The sequence below is a fragment of the Tenrec ecaudatus genome, chromosome 7, assembly GCF_050624435.1.
Source record: "Tenrec ecaudatus isolate mTenEca1 chromosome 7, mTenEca1.hap1, whole genome shotgun sequence".
NCBI classification, from domain to species: Eukaryota; Metazoa; Chordata; class Mammalia; order Afrosoricida; family Tenrecidae; genus Tenrec; species Tenrec ecaudatus.
The window spans coordinates 119,238,068-119,253,770 of record NC_134536.1 but is presented as its reverse complement, the minus strand read 5'-3'; the positions used below and the strand labels follow the sequence as shown (position 1 = coordinate 119,253,770).

At 44.7% G+C, this 15,703-nt stretch overlaps 1 protein-coding gene across 1 annotated transcript in view; it reads right to left on the bottom strand.

The window, feature by feature from the left end:
- The window catches only part of PKHD1 (PKHD1 ciliary IPT domain containing fibrocystin/polyductin), a 588,229-nt gene extending 575,253 nt beyond the window's left edge, over window positions 1-12,976 (bottom strand). Inside the window, exons 1-5 of the mRNA XM_075554069.1 lie at window positions 12,925-12,976; window positions 11,339-11,416; window positions 10,396-10,540; window positions 9,025-9,133; window positions 2,060-2,117 (exon numbers count right to left, since the gene is read on the bottom strand). Of these exons, the coding sequence (XP_075410184.1) occupies window positions 2,060-2,117; window positions 9,025-9,133; window positions 10,396-10,540; window positions 11,339-11,416; window positions 12,925-12,976 (442 nt within the window). The remainder of the gene's footprint in view (window positions 1-2,059; window positions 2,118-9,024; window positions 9,134-10,395; window positions 10,541-11,338; window positions 11,417-12,924) is intronic.
- Window positions 12,977-15,703: the final 2,727 nt, after the last annotated feature.

The window sequence follows — 15,703 nt, the reverse complement described above, 5'->3', positions numbered from 1 at the left end:
CTTAAATAAAATTCCCAGAATTGTCGAAAGCCTGACTCTGACATTCTCTGGTACTTCGCTAACAATAGGCAGAAGAGCTCTCCTTATTTTAGGAGAACTTAAGAATCAACTTTCCAGCTTTGAGTGGGGGTGGGGGGAGTTCTTGCTTTGGCGGGCACAATTTAAACGACTATTAACAGATTGCAGAAATCAGGCGTGCCTGTGAGTGTAGGCTTTCTTTCTAAACAAAGACTCCCCAACAGAGACTGACTAAATGCCAGGGCCACGTCGTGGTGCCAAGGGATTCTGCGTTACAGTATGAGACTGTTAACCACATATAGGCATGCCGCTGCTCATAAAACGCCATCTCTTCCCCTCTCCCCAACACCTCCCCCATCTTCCTGGCTGCTAACTCTGGGCAGGCTTCCCAAATGAAATGAAAGTAATCGTCTGGAAAATGATTGCAAAGATGCAGCTGTGTGGATCCTGCCCGGAGGGACCACTCCAAAGGAGGCCAAACACCAATCGTTCCCCACGAAGGTGGAGGAGGCAGTGTGCGGAACTCGGACTCAATGGAAGCAATGGGCTTGACAGATCTGGGTGTCGACTGCTAGGCCATTTCCCACCTCTGGAGGCTGGCTCCATCCTCATCCCTCACCCTAACAAGACTTCTGCTATCTAGCCTTCTAACGCCAGAGCAGCAGGAACCCAAACTACAGCCTGGGATTTTCACACACCACATCTTCTTTTAATAAGCATGATCTTGTCTTAGTCAGACGAACAGAGAGGAATAGGTTTGTAAACAGCCCACACTGATAAGATCATTCTTAGTTCACATTCCTTCATAGGAGCCCTGGGGGCATTGCCAGGTTAAATGTTGGACTTCTACTAATAAGGTTGTCAGTTCAAACCCCCCATCGACCCCTAGGGAGAAGGGGGAGAGTGTGTTCTAGTACGGATGTATAGCGTGAGAGCCCAGTACGGGGTCATTATGAGTTGGAATGGACTCAATGGCAATTTGTTTGGAGTCTATCAATTTCCATCCTTCAAAAGATAATGTAAGCACAAATACATAACCTGCTTCTGTGTGCACACACAAAAGGGGGGAGGGGTTTCAATAACTTTGTTGATATTCTTGGCCAGTTAAGCCTTTTAAAACCACTTGATCATTTTATGCATTTAGGCACAACAATATATAAACACTGTACAAGTTGTTTTCACACCTTTAGGCCATTCTGAAAAACCATCTGAACAAATGGACTAGAAATAGGAGATTGCAAAGAATCACACAGCACATCTGGCTGTACAATCCTGGCTGTATTTGCTACTGAGTTTTAAGTAAGAATTGGCAGTTCCAGAATCTATTTCTTAGTTGCAATTCCTTCTCCTTTTATATACATTCCTGAGCTTTCTCTATCTCCTTCTCTTCTGCCTGCCTAGCCTCTACATATATGTGTGTTTTCGACTCAGAAATAAATTCCCCAGATGAGAAGCAGAGTTCAAGATTTCTCAAACAATATCCAACAGGGCTCAACACAGCACAAAATGGTGTGCATGTGGGCCTACACTGAATTCCGACTGGGTTTAAATCTCAGCTATGCCACTAGATACTTGATTTTAGACCAATTACTTAAGCTCTTGGTACATCGATTACTTAACTTGGAAATGGGTACAATTAAAAAGAGTCCCTCTATTGTTAGGATTTTGTGGGACCCTAACAAGACAATGCTTATCAAGGGCTTCGAATAGAGCAAGCGTTGGGTAAAACTTAACATGACATAAATGGCAGGTAAGTTTAAGAGTTATGATGGCTTCTGTTTCCTTCATACTCCTGCATTGCCTGGTCTGTGTCTTTGCAAGTTCGGATTCATTTTGCTCTCAGTGAGATTCAAGGAGGAGGGCAGTGGTGAAACCAACCCATGAGAAAAATAAACCAGAGATTGACACTGATTTTCAAAATAACCACCCAGGAGGAGCTGAAGATACCTGCTTACAAAGACCATCTTCTTGGATAGAAGCGTTAGCAAAACACTGCAGCCAGAGCATTCTTAATTATTTCTGTTTCAATAGAAACTCTTACCTGGAACACCACTTGATGGGTAAACTTGGTAAATAACGGGTGTCTGCGCCTTGGAAAACTGTTTAGAAAACATTTTCACAAGTGAATATTTCATTAGACCCTAACAATCACAAACACAAGAAGTGCAAGTCATTTCTCATAAGACATTCGTCTAGGTTAATAGGTAGTTACATTTCTCCAAATTACTTTCACATCGATTTCTTTTTATCCTCATTGTATATCTAGGAAGCTGAGATGACAGATATGATTAGATCTCTTCTCCAGAGGAGGCAGAGGGAATTTAATCAAGGGTATACAGCTCTTTAGCCTGAACCATATGGCCCTAAACCTTGGCAAGCCTATTTCTACCTGCCCATCTGCCAGGAACACATTTTACCAAAAGGGAATATAGCCCACCATGCTTCAGAAGATCAACTTTTAGATTTCATTTTGAAATGCAATTCCTTTGAGCCTTCAAGTTTTGTAACTTTTGTTTTGCCAAACAAAAATTTGCCTAATTTAATTGGAAGGATTGCAACTTAATTCTATATATACATAGAATATTATATATAATATAATTATATTATAATATAATTCTATATAGAGACTATTATATAATATATAATTATATGTATAATATTAGCTCAGGATCTAGATGAAGAGCCCTTTAATGTCACCAAAGATGGTTCCATTAAAATTGGCTAGCTAGCCAATGTGCTCCATTGTGGTAGAAATGCCCTTACGGAGAAAGCCGGCCCTTGCCATGCTCTCTCTGTGATGCATGGTCAGTGAAGGAGGATGGTAAAACCTCCAGCCAAAGAGATCCCCAACAGTTCCCAAGTAATGCATGAAACAAATCTTTTCTTTTCTTTATTAGCCCTTGAAGTCCATTTCAGTGTTAGTTTTCCTCCTTTTGTCACCCTGCAGACCAGGGTTCAGATCCGATGAGTAAGGGGTCTGGAGGGCTTTCAAGGCTGTAGCCTTTCTCTAGTGTAGTAGTTCCATGATTTAGTGTCAATTTGAGGATTCAGGATGAAGGGGTGGAGTCTAGCCTGTCAATCAGGTAGTAGCTTGATGACCTCGTTTGGAGGCGCTAAGCAGATAAATAGCTCGCTGGAGGTGGGGCACATGCTCACTCCCTGCTAGACATCCCTGTGGAGAAGACACATGGAGAGAGGCTGATGGAGCCAGACCTCTGGAGCCAGAGAAACCACGTGGAGACCCCTGCCAGTGCTGAGATGCCTCTCCCACCACTGGATCCACGAGACTTTGCACCCACTGGCCTGTGATTTTCCTGCATTCAGCATCATTGCATGTGTTTTGTGAGTCTGGAGAGGGCTTTATAGATTGGTATCAGACATATGGGCTAATATCAGACTTATGGACTTGATCTGGACTGGGCTTGGATGGTTTCTTGACATTCAAATGCTCTTATAGATACAGCTCTTTCTTATACACATATGAGTGTCTATGAATTTGTTTCTCTAGTCAACCCAGACCAACACATCTAGTCCTTTCTTGCTTTCCTTCCTTCTTTCTTTCCTTTTATTTGTGGAATATAATAGTCTCAATGAAACAAACAAAGCATGGTTCAACTTAAACTATTATCCACCAGCATCTAGATAGCGTTTATAGCCAATGAAAACTGGAACGTTGGATAGCTACACAAGTGAAGTGCCCATTGGGAGACTGGAATGTGCCCACTGGCAGGAAAATGATTCAAATAGTTCAAAGATTATATGTATATTAGTTTAATAAGGAGGAAAATGACACTGGGAGAGGTTGGCACTTGTAAGTGCCTGGCCATAGCACTCCAAGTTGTCTTGCAATGTCCCTTGTCCCCAGGGGCACCATCTCCATAAAACTCCATAAACTCTCTAAAGGGGGAGACAATTCCAGACTCAGTTGAGCCCAGTGTGTAGAAGATCCTCAAATTTGTGTTAATAAATGGAATTGTTCCATCTCGAATGTTGATGTGCTGCCTGGACGCAGAGAGGAGAATGAGGAGTCTCAGGAGCTGCATCTCACCCATCGGCATTTGTGTGAGTCTAAGGTTCGGCACTGATAGAATGCTTACCTTTCATGTGAAATACTGGAATTTCATTCCTAGCAGCTTAATTTGATCCCTAGCAACTGAATTGTATTCCTAGTATCCACCCATCCATCTGTCCATGGAGGCTTAATGTTGAATAGGCTTCAATAGAACTTCCATATTAAGATGGAATAGAAACAAAAGCTGAATGACTTCTTCCAAAATCAATCAATGAACATGTGATGGATCACAATAATCTGACCTGCAACCAATCATGGGAATGGTGTATGATTGAGCAATCTATAGCCTGCCTGTGCCTGGGTCACCATGCGCTGCGGTCCCCACTCCACAGCAACTAACTACAACAAGGAACACACAACTCTCGGGAGATGGAGCTGGTGGGGTGGGCGGTGGGGGGACAGTAGGAAGGAAAGGACATCAGGATGGATGACCCAGGCCAAGGTTTGACCCGAAAGCCAATGACTCAATGTCTCTGGCTTTCACCACCACCGCTCCCAACCTCCTGCAGATACTTAGGCCTCCGCCCCAATCAGCTACAGTGCTTCGTGAAATAAATTACAGCAGATTGTTTTCCTTGGTCTGCTTCCACCACCCGGGAGTCTACCTTCCCGGAGAGACTACGCCCGAACAATAACTCTGTTGTTAATCAACAACCCTAATCAGACATCTAAAATCAAAACTTTTTAGCAGAGCTGCTGGTGGCTTGGCGAGTTTGGGGTTTAAGTATTGATCCACATAGCTGAACAGTCAGTCTTCTGTCAGGGTTAGTGTTCCCCACCTTCTCTGGGAAAGGGTTAGAAAAATAGGTCACGGAAATATGTGCATCCAAGTGGTCCACATAAGCATAATGTGACCTCAGTGATTTGGGGCTGGCTTGGATCTCACCAGAAGATACAGATTAATACAATTCCACACATACCCACCAAACATACAACTCCCCATCCTCCTCACCACCCCCACACGGGCCCTTTGTTTCCTTCTGGGAAGGGCTTTCCTATCGATGTTATTGCCAATCAAACTTGATCGTCGCAGCCTCTTGAAGTAGATCAGTAGCTATTGCCCCATCTCAGGGGGTTGGGAACGGAAGCAAACAAATGAACGTAGTCTAAACCAAAGAAAGCATACCTCCAATTCCACTCCCTAATTTCCAACTTGTAATATAAGACCTACCACTCAGGAAAGCTGGAATTCTTTTACTGGAAGTTTGTGGGCCATACAGCGACGCCTTTGTATGTGTTTCCAAGGCCTCAGTGTGGTGGAGCAGGCTCAGGGCTGAACTTCAAAAAGGGCTCCCCTTGAGGGTCTGTCTCTGGGCCGACACAGCATAAAATGGTGCACTTCTGAGAGACCCAGGCCCCTGACCACCCACCAAGCCGGAGACAGGGCAGAGGGAAAAATTAATAAGCTTCCAAATCAAGCTTCCTGCCTGCCGATTCCTGAGCTGTCGTGAGGTCAGCAGCACCAAGACGGGGAGAGGAGCAGAGCAGAATCCAATGAGAAAGCCCCAGCCTCCGGCTGCGTGATCGGCCTTCTCTTCTGTGAGGTGCTCAACCTGCCGGTGCAGTGCCAGCAGCGAGCCCTTTGGAAGGGGCTGGCGAGGTGCAATGAATTTTATACTCATGGCTCTCCCAGTCCCAGTCCCCAAACAAAAGGACACGCTGGGTTTTATTTAGCTTGGAATGCCTCTCATGAACTACATTCCCTGGTGATGTTTCATCAAGTCCCCACGCCAGCGGAACCATGGAAGGATGTGCTTCCTTTAATGTGCAATTTTAGGGAGAGTTTCTTTCTTTGCCCCTCTTTCACTCCTGACCAATCTAGCCCTAAGTAGAACAACTAGTGACTGGGGGTGAAAGGAACATCAGGACCAGACTCGGCACGGTGGTGGAGCAGCAGGTTAGTTATCTCCCTTCTGTCTGGGAGACAGCGGAGGCTGCTGGTGTGGGTTCTAATCAGAAGAGTGGACATTCTCCCTCACTCAGAAAAACAAGGTTCTCTTTGACTGAGGAATAAGTGGTTCAATGTGAATTGACAAAAAAATTCCAAATTTCAAGATAAGGTCTGTGTACCTATATTTATATGTTACATATTAAGGTAGCAGATGGACATTGGGCCTCAACTCATGTACTCACTGAACACAAGAACACTTTGTTCTATTCACCTGGCATTCTGTGATGCTCACCTTCCTGACAAAATCTCTGAAGTCAAAATGGGTGCATAAAGCTGATGGTGCCCAGCTACCAAAAGCATCTGGGGTTTTAAAGGCTTGAAGATAAACAAGTGACCATCTAGCTGGGAAGCAACAAAACCCACGTGGAAGAAGCACACCAGCCTCTGTGATCATGAGGTAACAATGGGATCAAGTATCAGTCATCAAACACCCAAAACAAAAAATCCTATCAATGTGAATAAGGGGGAGTGTGGAGTGTAGACCCAAAGCCCAGTCAGGGTGCAGCATAGCACCAATGGAACATACCCCTTTCTTCTAGTTCTTTAATGCTCCCACACACACACTATCATGGCCTCACTTCTACCTTACAAATCTGACTGACCAGAACATGCACACTGCTACAGAGAAGAGCTCACAGCACAGGGAATCCAGGGCAGATACACCCTCAGGTCCAATCATGAGACAAGAGATACCAGGAAGGGAAGGGGAACGTGGGGGACAAAAAGGGGCCCTGATGACAATGATATACATATAACCCCTTCCTAGGGGGATGGACAACAGAAAAGTGGGTGAAAGGAGACAGCAGTCTGTATAAGACATGGGGGAATAATTTGATCAATTATCAAGGGTTCATGAGGGAGTGAGGGTGGGGAAGGGGGAAATGAGGAGCTGCTATGAAGGGCTAAATCAGAAAGAAAATGTTTTGAAAATAATGGTGGCAACATGTACAAATGTGCTTGACACCATGGATGGATGGATGGAGTGTGATAAGAGCTGTAAGAGCCCCAATAAAATCATTTTTTTAATGTGGTAGTTATCAGCGGTGAATCCAGGGGATGAAGTCCTACCATAAAGAAGCACCGACGACTGACTAAATCGCACTCTCCGGAGCAGCTCTTAAGCAGAGAGTCTCTGCGTGTACTGATAATGGTTGCAAGTCAGACTCCCACCTCACAGTCCCCCGACACAACAGGAGCAGACAGAGAGGAGCCATGGTGTTTTAATAGGCTGATGGTCAGAACTAGGCCACCATGCCCCTTTTCCAAATCTGCCCGTATAAATTACAACTATTAAAGTGGGGAAACTGACCATTTTCTTTCTTGTATGCAAAATCAAAGACTTTATTCCTTCAGACAGTTTTAATATAAAATTAATCTTAAATGGATAGTAGGCTGAACCAAGTATTTAAAAAGTCCCATTGTCATGGTTATACATTAGACTGCTAACTGCAAGGTCAGTGGTTCAAAACCACCAGCTTCTCTCTGGGAAAAAGGCAAGGCTTTCTACTCCTGTAAAGAGCTACAGTCTCAGATCTCACAGGGGCAGTTCTACCCTGTCCTAGCGGTTGCTGTGAGCCGGCATCGACTCAATGGCAGGCTGTGGGTTTGCTTAGTTTTTTTATATGTACCTGAGGAGCCCTGATGGCAAAGCGAGGTACATGTGTTAGGCGGCGACAGGCAAGGTCAGCAGTCGGACTCCACTAAGGGTTCCAAGGGAGAAAAGCGGGGCTTTCTGCTCCTGTAAAGATGGGCAGCTTTGAAAACCAGACGGAACAGTTCTACTCTGTCCTGTAGGGACAGCGTCAGAATTGACTCAATGGCACCAGGGTATATGTAGTTAGGTAGCTAAATAAATCATGAATCAATCTCTCTCTCTCTCTCTCTCTCTCTCTCTCTCTCTCTCTCTCTCTCTCTCTCTCTCTCTCTCTCTCTCTCTCTCTCTCCCTGCCTCCCTCACTCGCTCTCTTCCTCATTCCTGCTATGCATCCATCCCTCACTCTCTCTGGCTCGCTCTCTCTCTTTCTCTGCTCTGAGTTTGAAGTTCAGCTGCACCAGCAAATGCCTCTGTGTTCTACTGTTGGCAAGAGCAGCAGCAATAGACCATAAAGTAGCAAGGAAGGTGCCCCCTGAATCCCTTTACCAAAGACGTGTGTCCGTGAGCCCCTTCTCCCCTCTGAGACTTAAGAGGATCTCAAGTGTAACATGAAACACCGATCTATAGCGGTCATCTCTGGGGCTCCTCGATGGGCTTCAGTGTAGGAGAGGACTTAGAACCGGGTTCAGATCTCACTTGAGCCAGTTACTACCTGGACAACCTGGGGAAATTATTTCATCTCCCTGAACCTCACGTGACTCATGTGTGAAAGAATGGTGGTGATAGCTGTGACTTGGTGGCATGGCAGTTACACGTTGGACTGCTAACTACAGTCAGAAATTAAAAACCACCAGCTTATCTTCGTCAGGAGAAATAGGAGGCTCCTGTAAAGAGTTACGGTCTTACAAACATACAGGAATGTTTCCACCTTGACCCATGGGGCCATTATGAGTTGGAATCCACTCCATGGCAGGGGGAGTCCCCATAAGACGGTGGTGAGCAGTAAATGAGACAATATACTTCAGCTGTTTAGCTGGCGTTTGACCTACAAGTTCTCAGTAAATAACCTTTCATTAGGATAGCCTAGGAGCACCTGTCTCGGCCACCCAGTTCTCTGCTTACCCTGTCAAAGCAGACTCCTTGACTGGTGGGCATTTGCTTCCGTCACTAGTACAAGCACACTTTCATATTCCTCCACGGTGACCAGACGTCCCGCTTTTGGCAGGACAGTCCCTATTTTTAACAATTTTTCCCGCATCCCGTGGCATTTTTTTAAAGTCCCAATTTTTGGAAAGAATGCACGACAAGCTAAGATATATGGTTTTGGGTTACCATGTGGCTATTTCACCAGGATATGAGTTTTACCAATGTTAAAATCGGGTAACCTACCTTGAAAGTGCAGCTGTCACATGGTCCTTGGCTCAGGCTGCCTAGAAGCTGACCACCAGAGTACACCTCCAGGGAGTACAATCCCTCAGGGGCTTCAGGCAACTGAGATCTGAGAGAAGTGAAAATCCTTGTAAATCAAAAACCCATGAATCCTCCGAGCTGACAGCCCCACTCCACCACTTCCAATGGTCTTCTTTTGCCTCTGAAACAGAGCCAACCAAGATGTATATGTTTCACATGTCCCCTCCTAGATTCACTCGACATTACTAGACTTTAAAGACTGAATCCTGCAGCAAAACAGATTATTAGAAATTATTCAAGTAAATTTAAAATCAGAAGGGTGAATAGTGCAGAGAATGTGCACAGACGGGCACCTAGGCACACTGTGCATTCATGCCAAAAACATTCCTCAAAACTGATGCAACCACAGGCTGATGTCAGGTCCCCTCAGTCTCTTCTCGAGGAGTCTTGCTGTCTCTGTGGTTCAGCCATTGAACTGATCTGCTAACCACAGGTTGACAGTTCAAATCCACTTGCCTCTCCTTGGGAGAAAGATGAGACTGCCTGCTCCTGTGAAGATTTACAGTGTCCTAAACCCTAACGAGCAGTCCTCCTCTATTCCATTGGGTCTCTCAGTTGGAATCTACTGAAAGGCAGTGGGTTTGGTTTGGGGGTTTAGTTTTTGTCCCCCTTTCGAGGAAGTAAACTCTCACACTTAGTGGGACATTTGAAGAAGTAGTCTTTGCAGACTGGGAGGTTAGGATCTCATCACACAGAGATTGGACGGGGTGAGGCTGGCTAGCAAATGGAACAGAAAACAAAAGGACATGGTGTTTTTTTCTTGCTTGTCGATGATCCACGTCATGTAGCATCTCTAAGAGATGAGCGAAGAAAGAATGGGCTAATGGGAACTAACTGGGCCCCCGGAATAGGGCAACAGGTGACCTGGAACTTCGTATAATGTGTCCTAAGCCGAGGTCGTCTCAAACACGGTAAACACGCTGAGGACCAAAGCAAACCTCCTTTGTTGGGGTTTATGCACAATCACTGCAATTATCCCTGTTCCAGTGGACGAGTCCTGTTGGTGTCAAACGTGGCCACGTTTGTCGAAATCTTGGGGATTTCAACAAGAGGAAACGACAGTGCAACCCATCCCGTTTTTATAAATAACTCGACCTCTTTGTGCTCCCGTCCTCCTGTGAGCCATGGAGCTGTGATATGAACCACTGAAGAAGTGTATTCAAACTTTGAAAAAACGGTAGCTGATCATTGCGATCACAGTGAGGGTTGCTTTAGTTTGCTAGCAAGAATTACTGAAATATATCAAAAACACATGTCCTTTCTGGTCTTCTTATTCTCAGACAGGCCTACCTGGTCTGACACCACACCACAGGCAAATCCAAGAGCACGGGAGCGACGTCACAGGGGATGGCTGGCAGTGCAGGCGCCGCCACGTTCACCAGGTTCAGCTCCAGCTGAGAGCCATTGCCGAGACAAAGAAGATCCCACTCCAAACCTAAGTGCAAGAAAACAGGGAAAAGCAAACTGAGCAGCGCCAATCCACATGTGAGCATATAAAAGTGTGGCCACACGGGGGCAGTGTCACATACCAAGTTCACCTGCAATTAATTCGCACTCAATTCCACAAGCACTTAGGGCTGCTGTCTCAAAGATTTTTCTCTCATCAGATCCATGTATATGCAGTGAAGCATTTTTCAACATTCAAACTAAATCCTTCCTCACATAACATGAGTATGCTAATTTGGGGCTTGGAAGAATGCAAGTATATAACTGTTTACAAGGACAATAACCAAGATACTAGAAAATGCCTTAATAAATGCTAAGCTGCACACTTCCATCTTATCATTGGGTTTAGTTTTCGTAGATACATAATAGTGTGATGTGCTCTGCCTCTGTGGCTTTAGCAAGTGAGCATCTACACAAGGGTGCCCAAATTTTCCAACCCCTCCCTTTCATAAAAAAAAAAATTACTCAGCACCCCTCTGGTGCCTAAAACCTGTATGATAAAGTGCAGGTATCTGCTTTTGCAAAACACACCCCCTTCCGTCTCTTCACCCCACTCCCCTCCATCATTCTAGCAACAGCCCTGCAAGGGGTGGTCACATCCCCCATTATGGGAAACCCTGAAACAAGTCCTTGAGTCCTCCCTTCCATGTCACCACATCAGGTTGTCCAAGAGCTCCACGTGTGTCAGTCCCTTATTTTCCACAAGGACAAACACTCAAGTCCCATCCTCATTAGGATCATCATTCCATATCTAAGAAACTTGCCTTTTGTTAAAAACCAAACTTACCATCAAAAGTGACCGTGATCCACGTTCCCCCGGCAAGACTGCCTTCTTCAGGTTCAATATGCAAACTCAGAACAGGCACTGGAAGTAAGTGCAAAAAACACTGGATTGAAGGTCAGGTTAAATCCAACTTCCCCAATGCTTTACAGTGAAATTGAGCAAGCATCAGAATCACTAGAAGGATTTGTAATAGACAAACTGGTCTGAAGTGGGCCTCCTAATTTGCATTTCTAGTACGTCTCCTGGTGATGGTCTCCCACTTTCAGAGCCCTAATTTTCAGAACCCTAATCCTGACTTTCTCCTGGGAAGGAGAGCCTCAACAATACATTCAGTTCCTAGCTAAATCCACTCACCTCTCCTCTCCTCTCCACTGTTTGTTCAGTTGGCCATGTGTCAAATCCCTTTTTTCTTGTATTTCTACTTCCTAGAGATGAGAAGAGATGTCTAGCGGCTGTCTCCATTTTAATTCCCCCACTCATTGATTGTATCGTCTTCAAGTCTCTTCTCCTCAACACATGGCCAGACTCACTCCCTGCACCATCCTCAAATGGATACAATACTTCCCGGTTTGTTGCCTGACTACCTGACCGTCCATATTATCTCCGTTTTCATCGTCTACCTTTGCCTTGCTGACTCAGAGAGGATTAAGCATGTGGCAGTAATGGGGTTTCTTTAATTAAAAACAAACAAACAGTTATGGCTTTCACATGCCAAGTTACATTGGATTCTTCCATGAGGGTTCTGTTATAGCCCTTTGAGTTTACCAATAGCTTATTGCAGTCATTTTTAAAATTCCCTTTGGGGCAATATGATGCCCTTTCTTTTAGATGTCCTTAATGGATATTTCCAAAAGGAACCAGCTGAGCATGACCTTTACCGATCTGTCCGTCTTGAATGATGGTCCTGGACATACAACCATCCCGGTCAAGGTAAAGGTAACTCAAGAACACCAAGAGAACCATCAGTCTTTTCCTCAGGGGAGTCATAGGCAAAGAAAGTGTTATCGGTGGAATCCTTTTCAATTTCTGTATCAGAAAAAGTTAAAGGATAATCCAGGGCACCCTCACCCTGGACAGTCCAGGGCAGCTAGGGGCAGCTAGGTATCCCAGTGGCACACTAAACACCAGAAGGACGGCAAGAAACCACTCCCAGCTACACAACCAAAGCTGGCCAGCCCAGCCCATCTCTAGCCCTCATCGGTACGTTAGGTGTTTCCACTTAAAGAACACAGTAAGCCAGTACTACTTTAAAATACAGAAAATACCCGGATATGTAAAGAAAATGGAGGACCTGCTTTAAGAAAAGGAGGTCTTGAGGCATGTGTCACTATAAGGCAAAGGGGAACTCTGCTGGTATAGTGGTCATGGTTCGGTTCAGTTTTGCAAACCGAAAAGTCTGCAGTTTGAAACCACCAGTGGCTTCATGGGAGAACGAAGAGGCTTTCTATGCCTGAAAAAGAGTTACAGTCTTGGAAACCCACACGGCTGTTCTGCCATGTCCTGTAGAGTCGATTATGAGCCAGAATCCACTCAACAGCAATGGAGTATAATGTTTTACCTGTAATCCTTTAGAAAGAAATCTTGCTCACCTGTCAAAAGTAGTCCTTCGATACTCAGCAGAGCGAAAAGCCAGACAGTCATCTCGTCCTTTTAAAAGAAGATTACTAGACATTAAATGTCTTTCCAATTCTATTACAGCAACATAGTGCTTGTTATCTTTTTAAACTGAAAAGTACGATCATTGGTTTGTTTTGATTTGCTTAGATGTTTTCTCTGCTGTGGTGAAACTGGAAACGTTAGAGCAGTGATCAGAATATGGTCCTGGAGGCTTAAAAGGAACCCATCATCTATCCAAGCTCTGCAGAAAAGATTCATCTAAGAATCATATGTAAAATCACCAAGAGTCCCTGTTGCGATGGTTAATGGTATGAGTTCACTTGGCTAGGCCAGGATTCTTGGTATTGCATAATTTATATATATGGATAGTCTAGCAAAGCTCTCTCGCTCGGAAGCATCATTATCTGACCTCTGGTTCTTGGGAGGTGAGCCAGCCAGCTGCTGCTGCCCATCCTGTAAATTTGGAGATCCTCAGCCTCTGTCAAACCATGATTTAGAAGAAGCGGAGACTGTGTCCACAAAAGGAAAGACCCTCCACGTGGCCAAAAAATATACTACAACAGGAGTTAAGGCCTTTTATAAGAGTGACTTTTCACTGAAGAAAAGGGAATGATCATACTTTGAGGGGATTGCTGGGCACTGCCTCTGGACTGACACTCATGCCAGAGCCCCAAAACATCACTGTGGCCCACCAGTCAGAGTAGGCACATATAGAGGTACCTTAGTTATCTAGTCCTGCTATAACAGAAATACCACAACTTAACAGCTTTAACTAGCAGCAACGTGTGCTCTCCCAGTTTACTCTAGACGTTGAATTTCAGAAGGCCAGCTCCCAGAACCCCTAGTTCTGTTCTGTCCAATTAGGTAACTAGGAGATGAAATTGACTTGATAGCGATGAAGGTTTTGTTTTGGGAGCAGAGCGGGTTGGAGATATATAAACATATGCACCAAACAGACTAAATCAACACAAAATGTTCTTCAGAAAACACTGGCTGAAACAGCAGACATTGCAGTAAAAGGCCATAATGAAGTCCTAGAAAAAGGATATTCACCAAAAAAAACACCATAAACGCATCTTTGAGAAAATGTCATGAGTAAACATGTAAAATAATTTATATTTAATTCAATTCTATAAGCCTATGTTGTATTCCTACTATAATCTGGGCACGCTGCTGAAAACCCTCTGCCAGCAAGTCCATTCCAACTCAGAGTGACGCTGCATCGGGCGTCCGAGACTGTGCTTTTTCATGGGAGCAGTCTCATCGTGCAGCCCAGCAGGGCTCCGTGGGCACTAGGCCAGCTTCTGGGGAAAGAGACAAAAACAAACTCTGGGTTTGCCCTCAATGCACCAGCTAACAAGACTGGGGAGGGGGGAGGCATTATGAAAGAATTCTCAATTGCCCAGTTGGATTCAGCAAGCATTCCTTTACATTGTTAAATTTTTCCTAGCATTTTTTACCCCGTTGAAAAAGAATTTAATCTGATTCACAAACATCCCATTTAAAAAAAAATGCATTGGCTGCAGAAAGAAAAGTACCCAGGTGTATTTGCTGCTTAACCCAAAATCTGCTTTGCTTGTTACACTCATTAAGGTATACTTGGCCCAGGAGAGTCTATTTCCTTCCGTGACTAGTCATGAGGTTAAAACAATAGAAATGTGCATTCACACATTGATTTTCAGACCTGTACTTTTCCTCTAGAATAGAACAATCAAATGAGTAAAAAATATAATTTTTCTTAGCATGTTTAATCATCTAATTCTCCCTAAGGTTAAACTCAGTCTACATGTTTTTTTTCCTTGTAAGCATAATATTTTCAGTCCCAGAATAAAGCTATGTGCATCTGGTCCCATTTTTCTCTGCTCTTGCCTGTGTCTGCTTCATTCCCTCCATTTCCTCTTTGCCTCCTTCCCACTAGTAGGCACCTCCTTGAGACAATGAGAGACAGGAGAGCAAGGCTGCTGTTAAGCAACCCCGTTTCCTTTTGCACGCCACATTTACTGAGAAGCAAACTCCGGGAAGCAGAGACAGAGAGATGCATCTGAATCAGACAGTACCTTTTTCTCTTTCTGCCTCGTTGTGACTCACGGGAGAAATTATCTTTCCTTTTCAAATCACCTTGTTCCTCTGATGGCCGAGTTATCTGGTTAGAGGCCAGCCTGCAGCTACCATGCAGGTAACTCACTCAGGTTGGGCTGTAACTCACCTAACTCGTTTGTGTGCCAAAGTAAAAGTCCGGTGCTATCCATAGGGCACGCTTAATGATTAACATGAGCCACTTAAGCTTTTTACCTCAGGGGGCTTTATTAATGACCACGGCAAAAGAGTCTTACATTTTTCTGCACTGACAACATGTGCCCCAGACAAGAATTTTAAGTAAAAGTCCAACCAGTGAGATAAGCATTCAATGATTGAAAGAATCTGCCAGTGAGTCAATAACCGAGCAGAGCAGCCATGAGACAGAGCCATCAGACGATTCTTCACCAACAGGAAGAACTCGTGAACACTGTGTGCTGGCCCGCATGGACCCACTTTACGGGTGTGGATCTGAAGCCCAGAGCAAGGAAGAGACTTGTACAAAGCCATCCTGAGACGAGCTGAATCCGGAAGACATGGATCAGTTCCCACTCGTGACGACCCCATGCATGTCAGAGCATGTCTACTGGCGTGGTTTTCAGGTGGAGTTTTGGAAGTAGATCATCAGACTTCTCTTCCACGGGGCTTCTTGGGGACCTGACACCCCCAATCTTT